Raw genomic sequence first — 9965 nt, forward strand, 5'->3', positions numbered from 1 at the left:
CCACGTCATGTGACCCGTTGTCCCCACCTCTGTGAGTACACAATGTGCATTTTAACCCAATAAGTTGCCATGCAGAACACATAAATGCAATATCAGCAGTAGTGCAGACAGGGTGAAAGGCCTCCAGATGGCACCCATTACGTACTGTATGTTCAAACCAAACTCTAAATGGCATTTCCATATTAGATACCCAATCCAATGTCTTTGATTCAGAAGTTACGCACCATGTGAAGCACATCCATGACTTCTCCATATACTAATGTTCTTTTTGAGTCTTCGGAGTGACAGACAGTTCAGTCTCCCCATCTGGCTGCACATCGGAGGAAATCTTTTTTTCGAAAAGCTTTGGCTGATGTCCACAAAGGTTTTGTTTTTGGTTTCAGGGAGAAAGAAGTAGAGATACAGCGCTCCCAGGGTACACACCACCACAAACACCAGGAAGACATAGGCTTTCAGCGCCTCCTGCACAAACACAACAATCAAATGGTTAGAAAAACTAAATATAAATCAAACAATTAAAACAGTTGATGTCAATAGATGCAGTGAAAAATATTTTTGCACACATAAAATACCAAGCTATTAAAGCTACCAGCTTTTAATCAATTAAATCAATTAAACCATTCATGAAGACATAGACTGCACTTCCATCAAATGTAAAATGAAGTCACACTATCACATCAATAATTTCTATGTATTATTGGAAGCAATCAATAATATGGTATTTGAGCAAATACAGCCAACACTGAAACAATAACCTGAATAGTAAGAGTCACAGGAGCCATTTTGACATTTCAAATTTGAGCAAATATAACCATTTATCTTAAATTGTTGTTAATTTCATTTGATTTGACAGAATTACAAAACAAAACAATCCCAAAACAACTACAAAACAAATCACATTGACCCACATTACATCCAAGGCTACATTTTGCATTTGTGTGGCATTATTATTATTTAATTAAGAATTATCCTTTAAACACTCAGCATTAGTAAGTAAATTACATCTAATATCAATTTGTCACCAGTCATTACAACCAATTACAATTAAAGCGTTACAAAGGAGGAATGAGCACTTTGAAAGCAGTGAGAAGTAATAAGCTGATAAGCTGTCTCCTTATCTCTCTCTCTCTCTCTCTCTCTTTCCCTCTCTCTATCTCTCTCTCACACACACACACACACACACACACACACACACCTGAAGGAAAGGGAACATCAGGCCCACTGTGAAGTTGGACAGCCATAACACCGTACCACCAATCATGAAGGCAGCAGGTCGGTAGGACTGATCAAACAGTTCGCTGGTGAGAATAAAAACAGTCCCAGCTGGAAGAGGAGAAACACAATACATAGGGGGTTTTTACATAACTATCCCTTGTGCTATCAAAAAACAACAGCAAATGGGAAACAGTGTTTACATGACATAGCAGCGCGGCTAATTTCAGCATATACTTGCTCTCTTTACGATATGACTTTGCAAACACACTCAATTCTGTTAACATTTGGGCAGGAGTGACAAAAAAAATGGGAATCAACATCATTACCTGGACCGAGAGCAAAAGAGGAGATGGAAGCCAGTATACAGGCAAAGCTTAGGTAGGGCATCCATGACACTCGGTCCTGTGGGAAAGACAGGATGACTTAATGAAACAGCCATTAGTCATCAATATGTAAGAGTAAGACAAGACAAGATGAAGACAAGACAATAAACAACGGACAACACAGTGCAAAACATAGCACAAAAAAACAGAGTGCAAACAGCAGCATATGGATGAAATATGTAAAAAATAAATAAATAAATACAGTATGTCCCGCAGAAAATGATTACTGTCCAGAAGGATGATCATTGTACAAGGTGCGGAAAAAGTTCAGTATAGTGGCCGGTGCAAGTAAACTAAATTTCTACTAAGGTGAAACTCAGGTACAAGGGCAACTGAATACTGTTGGAAAGAGGAGCAAGTTGTTGAGGATGGGTTGTATGCTTAGAATAGGAAATATTTTTGTCCTTGGTGTGTGTGTGCGTGCGTGTGTGTGTGTGTGTGTGTGTAAGTGTGGAAACACATACATACCGGGCCACACCTGAAATCTGTCAGGATGGCACCATCAGAAACCCGGCCTTCATGGAAAGTGTGTATGTGTATGTGCATGTGTGTGAGTGTTCACGGGAATGTGTAAGTGTGTGTGTATGTGTCTTGAATTGCAAAAATAACTATTTTCTGTACCTGCAAATTGAGGAACACAGTTAGAGCACTGAAGCCCACCGCCATTCCAGAGAAACCAAATATGAGCAGGGGTCTTCGTCCGACTCGCTCAATCAGAAGACTCTGGACAAACAGACAAAAAGAGTTATTTTCTGTACGTTTCCCAGAATAGATAGCATAGTGAGTTTTTCCAGCGCAAAGATGCAAGCTGTAGCCACACTGCATTCTGGTCTATTGAGACTACTGTCTGTGGAGAAATTGGTAACCTGTAAGTTTGTCATACTCACTGAGACAACAGAAGAAATAATTTCTATGCCGCCTGTGCACAGAGCAATGTATGGCACCAAGCTCTTTGTAATGCCAGCGTCAAACAGGATCTCATTGGTGTAGAAAAGGAGCTGTTAACAAAAATGCAACATGTCATACATTTTACAGGACCTTGTGCAGAGGAATATTGAGGAGTTGAAGAACATCTTACAGCGTTGAGGCCACAGAGCTGGTAGCAGGCCATGGTGATGATGATGGTGGTGATCTGCCAGCGGACGGCTGGGCTCCTCAGCAGCTGCAGGACGGAGATGACCTGCAGGTTGTTTCGGCTCTCGGCCCGGACCTCCTCCAGCTCCCGGGACACGTCCTCCTTCCCCAGGAACCTCCTGAAGGCTGGAACCAACACAAGTCGAATCTTATGATCAAACCAAATAGCAACTAGATGGCACTCGGTAGAGCACATACCTCCGCCAACGCTATGCAGTTGTCAAGATATGCCAGTTCCATCCCAGTTCGGATTTTCACCAAAAGTTAATAATTTCTTCCATGCCACATTACCAACTTGTTTCACATCAGGAAACACATTTTCATGACTGTAGCTGAAATGGGACATGAGATCTGCCTGTTCAAATCCTAGCCACTTTTAAGCATTTTAGCCAATTATGAGAGCATCATGTCGCCAATCAGCTCTATATCTGCTCAGTTTCCATTAGGGCTGTTCAGTTCTTCCTTGCCCCATGACCAATATTTCCACAAAGTTTTGTTCAAATCCATTGATAACTTTTGGGATATCCTGCTAAACAGACAAACAGATGGAATGGGGTGAAAACCCCATAACCCCTGTCCAACTCTGTTGGTGGAGGTAATAATCATAAAGTACAAGATGAATACCAGAGTTTTAAACAGCTGGCAGGTTGAGTGACTTGACATTCTAACATTTGAAGAACCTTGTGTTATTCAATAATCAGATGGCAGATTTTGATACATAGATATGTCTGTATATTGTGTGCCATTGTATATGTTGTAGCTAGTAGACATGTTCATTTTTTATTCATTCATTCATTCATTCATTCATCTTCTCCACCTTAATCCTTAATCCTCTCTGGTGTCACAGGGGGCAGGAGCCTATCCCAGCAGATACTGGGGTAGGCAGGGAAACACCCTGGACAGGTCGCCAGGGTGAACACAGATAGACAGACTCACATTCATCCCTATGGGAAATTTAGAGCCTCCGATCCACATGTCTTTGCGCTATGGGAGGAAAGCGAAGCACCAGGAGGAAACCCACGCAAACCCCACACAGAACGGCCCGGGACATTAGACATTAGAAAGGCGGTATACCTTTTTCTGCGCCGGCCTCATCCTTCTTCTCCAGCAGCAGGTAGCGGGGCGACTCGGGGAGGAAGGGCAGCACACTCAGCTGCAGCAGCGCAGGAAGTGCCAGGAAAGCAAACAGGAAGTTCCATCTGGACTCCTGCAGTCACACCGCCACCAGAGACGACACGCAGAATAAATGGATAAATAAACTTCAAAACTGAATCAAATATCATGTCTACTGTCTGTCTCCAACACATCAAAGCCAGAAATATCAAAATATATATATGAAAAAAAATATGCAGGAAAAATCAAAAGGTTATATAGTAAAAAGTATGTTCAGAGTGCAAATGTGTCAAAACGAACTCCCATATCAAATGTCTCACAGCACCTGTCCAAGTAAGTCAGGTAGTCCCAACACCTGTCCAGTGAACACGCCCACATTAATCAGGATTCCGTGGAACTGGCCAATGAAGCCTCTGATGTGTTTGGGAGAAATCTCTCCCAGGTACATTGGAAGGGCACTGAGAGCGATACCTGCAGGGGAAAGATACAGAACGACATGAAAGTCACAAGTCTGAGATGAATGTTTTTGTACATGGTCCCTGACAAAACAAACAAAAGTAAAAGTAAAAAAAAGTAAAGAAAGGCGCTACTGTATGTGTGGCATTTCTAAACATCAATGTATCATTGTCAAGTTAATTTTGACACTTTGGTACAATTACTGTAACAAATGAGACTATATCAAGACAACTGGTAGGCCTACTACCAATCTGGGAGGTCCCTCACTACGGGATAATTTAAAGTTACACAGGTTACAATCATTGTCAAATTGATTGTGATATCTCTGTGTAATTACCAGAAACAAATGAGACCATGGATGAGATGGTTGCTAGCCTTGGTTTATTTGTTTGGATTGTTTGTGTTTGTGTTTCTCAAAATTAAGACCACATTTCCCATAAACCCCACTGCTTTCTGTTGCAAAAAGAGCTCGTCCTGGAAGTACTCCCCCAGGCTGTTTCTGACATTAGTATGATTATGTTCTTCATCAGCTTACAAGGTTAAAAGAAAGGGCTAACAGCAGAAACCCTCACCGGAGTGGATCCCCATGATAAGACGGCCGATGATGAGCATCTCGAAGGAGCGGGCCGTCTCCCCCGAGGCCAGCAGCAGAGCAGCGATCAAGGCAAAGCTGTTATTCAGGATCAAGGAGCCCCTCCTGAAGTGAGGAGGAGCGTAAAAGAGAAGTGAACAGAAACAAAGAAAGAGAGTCATTAACAATCAACCTGTAGTGTGTTTTTACTGCCTCATGTTGGAGAGAGAAGAGACAAGAGACAAGAGACAGCTGGCAGAGTTTGATGAGTGTGGATTGGGCTCCAATGTGGATCCATATGTCATCTTTATATTATTATTTTTTTAACTATTGCTGTTGCAACTGCCATTTTTATTCTTCTGTAACCCTGTTTTTAAATTCATGTCCGGTGTTTCTTTTTATTGTTTATTTCATTGGCTTTTATTTCTTGTTTCATTGCCTATAAAGCACCATATAGTACCATATATAACGTCATTTTAATCCCTTTGGGGAAGACAAAATGTAGTCACTTCCATTAACTTAGTAATAATAAATAATACAATTTTATTTATCTAGCACCTTTCGTACATAAAATGCAGCTGAAAGTGCTTTACAATAGAGGAAAAGACAAATTAAGGTAAAATACAGAGTGAGAGAAAAACAGATACATTTAAAACATTAGGCAGTTTAGAAATCATGTAAAACATAAGAATTAAAACACAGTGTAGTAATATATAACCTGCTCTGTGTGCCCATTATCTATTTTTCTAGTCCCTCATCTCTCAAATGGAGCAATGACCTTCCCTATGGGCAAATACACTATAACTGCAGGCTGGAAGCATCAATAAACTTTCTTAAAGTCCAGTCCAGCTTGTCTCACTTACCTTCCAAGGACTCTGACAAGGAATTTGACAACAATTGCTCCAAGTAGCCCCCCGATAGCCAATATGGAGACGGTGATGGACCAGAGCAAAGTGCCCGTCTCAGTTCCAATGGGCATCCCGTACCTCTCCAGCCACGTCTTGTTCTGAAAGTTCTCTATATACTGCAGAAAAACAGAAAGGGAGAAAGGAAATCCTGCTGAAAGTTAGCTGTATTTAATGACAAATGCAGCATAAAGAGATGGATAGTTCATATTTGTTTTGCCTCCACATTATATGTTGATTTCACACATGCATACATTATTACATTATTTTTTAACATTCTTTATGACCTAAATTAAATCCTTTGGAATTGCAATAGTCAAATTTATCCATATGGTTGATATATACGCCAAATTTATCCATATGGTTGATATATACGCCAAATTTATCCATATGAGAATGATATACAGATTGTTACTGGGTGGTAATGTGAATTTTCAGTCCAGGGAACTGAATGTAAAATACATTTTCAAAAGTACTAAAAATGTGCTATATTGCAAATTATACATAGGAAAACACATGATTGTTTGCCTGGTGGTTTGGTTTTGGTTTGACTCACCACAGTAGGAGCATTCACCACAGACAGATTGTATCCGTACAGAAAAGATGATCCCAGGGCACCGAAGAAGGCTGCACTCATTAGACAGACTGTGACACGTTGCTGCTAAAAACACACAAGTAACTGTATTAATTAAGTCATAGTGATATAACATTTTCTTTTTTTGATCAGTGTGGGCAGCGGTACCCTAAATGTTAGAGAAACAGGCTTCTGACTGGATGGTTGCTGGTTCAAATTCCCCAAGCAGCTTTGAAGATCAGGTAAGTGATCCTAGGTGATCCTCCAAATTAAATACAAACTGAAGCTGAAGATATTCCTCTGATGAGAATATCTGACTTGGAGATAAACCTTACTAGCCCACTAACCTCTGGTGGAGCCTCTTTGGTGTCTTCTGCCATCTGACTGCTCTTTGGTTCCACTTGGCGGTTCTTCTTTGGCACTTCAATTTTGGTGGTTTGATATGCTGAAACAAGAGTGGCATATTATTCTGTTAGCCAATCAACAAATAACAGCTTTCTCATAGAGAACCACATTTTGTAATATTTATAAAGGAATATGAATATGAATTTCTTTTTTCTTTTCTATGGACCATGAGTCTGCAATAAAGATTAAATGAAATGAATTAATGAATGTACATCTCTGCCATTTAGTCCTCTATTTTTTTTTCCAAAAGCACCTGTACAATTCTAGTAACTTTTAAAAAGGCTATCTGAAAATAAAGAAAGAATGACTCAGGTGCTAAATAAATGACAGATCTCATGTGACTGTTGGTACAGTGTTTATGTAGGCCTAGTTTTTTTCCTTCCAACTAACTGCACTGCAACAACACCAGCTTTAGCTTGAAAACATGTTAATTATAAAGTACATACAAAAAGCCAGCACAGTACCTGTTGGATTAGCCAACAGTAGGGCTGGGCCCAAAGACGTGTGTGTCAGGGAGGAACGGGACCCTCCTCTCTATAAATTGGGCTGACACCGCATCACTCGTTATTCAAAAAACAAACCCACCTCTTCCTCGCTACTCATGAGCAAGGAGGGTGGTCTGGTGAGACACTCACTCATGCTAATCAGAGAACCAGGTTATGTAAGTAACCCAAAAGTTCTCTTTCATAGCATTCCTTTTGGTGTCTCACATTGGGGAAATACTGACTCCCTGATTGCAAGGCAGGCCTATTCTGAAGACCAACTGTCCCGTGTGATATATTATACAGGGAGACCCTGAACCACTGAAGACCCTACACTTAGCACAGAATGAGCCATAGAAGGGGCTGTAACATCAAGTTTATAGAACTTTGCAAATGTATGTGGTGAGGCCCAACTCGCCGCTGCACATATATCCTGAATTGGGACCCCTCTGAATAGAGCCCATGAGGTGGGAGACCTCTGGTAGAATGTGCATGCAGGCCCTCAGGCGGCTGCAGGCCCTTGGTACTGTAGGCCAAGCCCCTACAATAGCCCCTACAATCCAATAGCCCCTACAATCCATTGGGAAAGATGCTGCTTAGAAACAGGCTTCCCTATGTGAGGCATTGCCCATGACACAAACAGCTGTTCACTTTTTCTAACATTTTTTGTTCTGTCCAAGTAGATCCGTAAGGCCCGCACTGGACAAAGCATATGCAACCGTTGATGCTCCTGGGAGGAGAACGGAGGAGGATAAAACGATACCAAGTCAATTGGGGAGCAGCCGGGTTAGGCTGCTCCCCAATTACCATGAATTGCTTAAACGGGGTTTGCGCATCACTCTGCTCACTACATAAATGTATTTATTTGTTCTACACAATTAAAATCATTCCATTGTCGTTTTGGCCCATGAAGGCCTTAAGCCATTATATTCTTTACAATCTGATGAAGACCTTTTGCGGGCCGAAACGTCAGTGGAATGATTTTAATATTGCAGAACAAGTAAATATATTTAATGTAGAGCAAGAGTGACACCTCTTCACTTGATCAATGCAGCTTTGTTTTGGGCTGCATTTTCAGACCGGTGTGTGAGAAGAGCGCTGCCTGCCGGTCTGTACAGATCGATGAAGCCGTATCAAGTCTATTTCTTATGGCGCACTTTTATGAAGGTATTTATGTCAGAACACGGGTGTGTGAATATTTTTGAGTGAAAATCTCAACATACAAGTTCACATTTATTCTACAAGTTCTCACATCGTATTCTACAAGTTCTCACATCAAGTCTACAAGCTTTTACAACATAAATACCTTAACATAACCATAACATACACTTTTTTCATACGGAGATACTCTCTTCGTTCAACTTCATTCCACAATGCCCTGCCACAAAGCCAAAGGCTTTTCAAAATAAAAGTTCCGCGGTTAATTTTTCAATCCGGGGCAAAATAACACAATTTCGTGGTTTATTATATCCCCGAAATAGTTCTCGGGGTATGGATTCGCCGCGTCCGCCGCAGATCCTCCATGTGAACGGGATAACTTGAACAGTTTTTATAAGAATCTTTTCAAATTTGGTATGGACATTGGTGACCCCTAGAGGAAGAACTCTATTGATTTTGATGTGTTTATGATTATTATAACTATTATTAGCCTAATTAACTGATTAAATTAATGTCCATGCTATTTGGACCCATATCTCACCATTATATTGTATTGAAATTTGTCAAGAGAATTGTTCAGGCCATTGGGGAGACTTGTATGAAGTTTGACGTTTTGATGATAATTATTAATAAAATAGTTAATTTGAGTTAATTTATTATTGAGTGTTAAAAAAATAGTCCTCTAGGGATTGGGGAGACAATCCCTAGATGATTATATCCATGCATTTTGGAGTGTTAGGAGTAATAACAATACAATTAACTGCTTAACTTTATTAATTTGCGATATAAAAATAGTTACGGCATGCAAGCTTTATTATTATGAAGATTAGCCCAGCAGGAACAATTTTGTTATCTGGCGAAATAAAAACCTGGAGTCTTATTGTGTGATTATTGACTGGATTTTTATTACATTTGACTATGGGGCAGTCGAGTTTCGGGGATATACCCTTTGCCCTGCCCGACAGCGTCCTTGCTTTTTGAGGGGGACATTTGAAGCACCTTTTAATCATGGAGGGGTCATGTCCCCCCTACCCCCCGTGCTTCCTACGCCCATGATGTCACCTATATGTTTATTCTATTGTCTGTACCCCCTGATTGGGTCCATTTGTTTACCTTGTATGCTATATGCAAATCTACACCTTATGTTTGTAATGTGTTTATTATCTGAATTAAAAAAAAACAAAAAACATTATAAACAGAAAAACAAAACAGACACAAAACAAAACAAAAAATAAACGTACCTCCTATGGAACTGCATCCGATGTCAATAACAGCAATGTCACCCTCAGTTTCCATGATTACAGCACATCAATATTAACTGCAAAGGGAAAAAACGCTGAAGTCTATCAGTATATCCTATCCTATCCTGTCAGTCTTAAAGGTAGCCTACATTAATCAAATGTAGAAAATGGCTAAATTTTTTACAAAACGAAAAGCAGGAATTTTATCGAGCAGTCCTTTGCCATACCGATGCTGTTTTTGGTGCGGTTTATTCTTGCACCAGAGTTTATCTTCTGAATGGCATTAATGATTGATTGTGTGTCACTGGAGATGTAAGTCTTCACCGCA

At 40.4% G+C, this 9965-nt stretch overlaps 1 protein-coding gene across 1 annotated transcript; it reads right to left on the reverse strand.

Annotated features, from left to right (window-relative positions):
• Positions 1–216: 216 nt before the first annotated feature.
• LOC139929103 (solute carrier family 2, facilitated glucose transporter member 9-like) lies at positions 217–9692 on the reverse strand. Its single transcript, XM_071921877.2, has 13 exons — positions 9638–9692; positions 6699–6796; positions 6334–6438; positions 5736–5896; positions 4874–4998; positions 4171–4316; positions 3807–3939; positions 2677–2858; positions 2486–2596; positions 2220–2321; positions 1542–1617; positions 1196–1323; positions 217–462 (listed from the first exon to the last, which is right to left on the reverse strand). Exons 1-13 carry the CDS (start codon positions 9690–9692, stop codon positions 217–219), a joined length of 1668 nt encoding a protein of 555 aa, XP_071777978.2.
• Between the last annotated feature and the right edge of the window lie 273 nt (positions 9693–9965).

This window comes from Centroberyx gerrardi, chromosome 9 (assembly GCF_048128805.1).
Source record: "Centroberyx gerrardi isolate f3 chromosome 9, fCenGer3.hap1.cur.20231027, whole genome shotgun sequence".
Classification (NCBI taxonomy): Eukaryota; Metazoa; Chordata; class Actinopteri; order Beryciformes; family Berycidae; genus Centroberyx; species Centroberyx gerrardi.

Bases quoted from the DNA above. Each gene is read 5' to 3' on its own strand.
- LOC139929103 (XM_071921877.2), bottom strand. From the start codon at position 9,692: ATGGAAACTGAGGGTGACATTGCTGTTATTGACATCGGATGCAGTTCC. The intron at 5,897-6,333 runs GTGAGTCAAACC...GTTTTTCTGCAG, and splicing joins TGGTGAATGCTCCTACTGTG to TATATAGAGAACTTTCAGAA. The intron at 1,618-2,219 runs GTACAGAAAATA...TCTTTCCCACAG, and splicing joins CTGTGTTCCTCAATTTGCAG to GACCGAGTGTCATGGATGCC.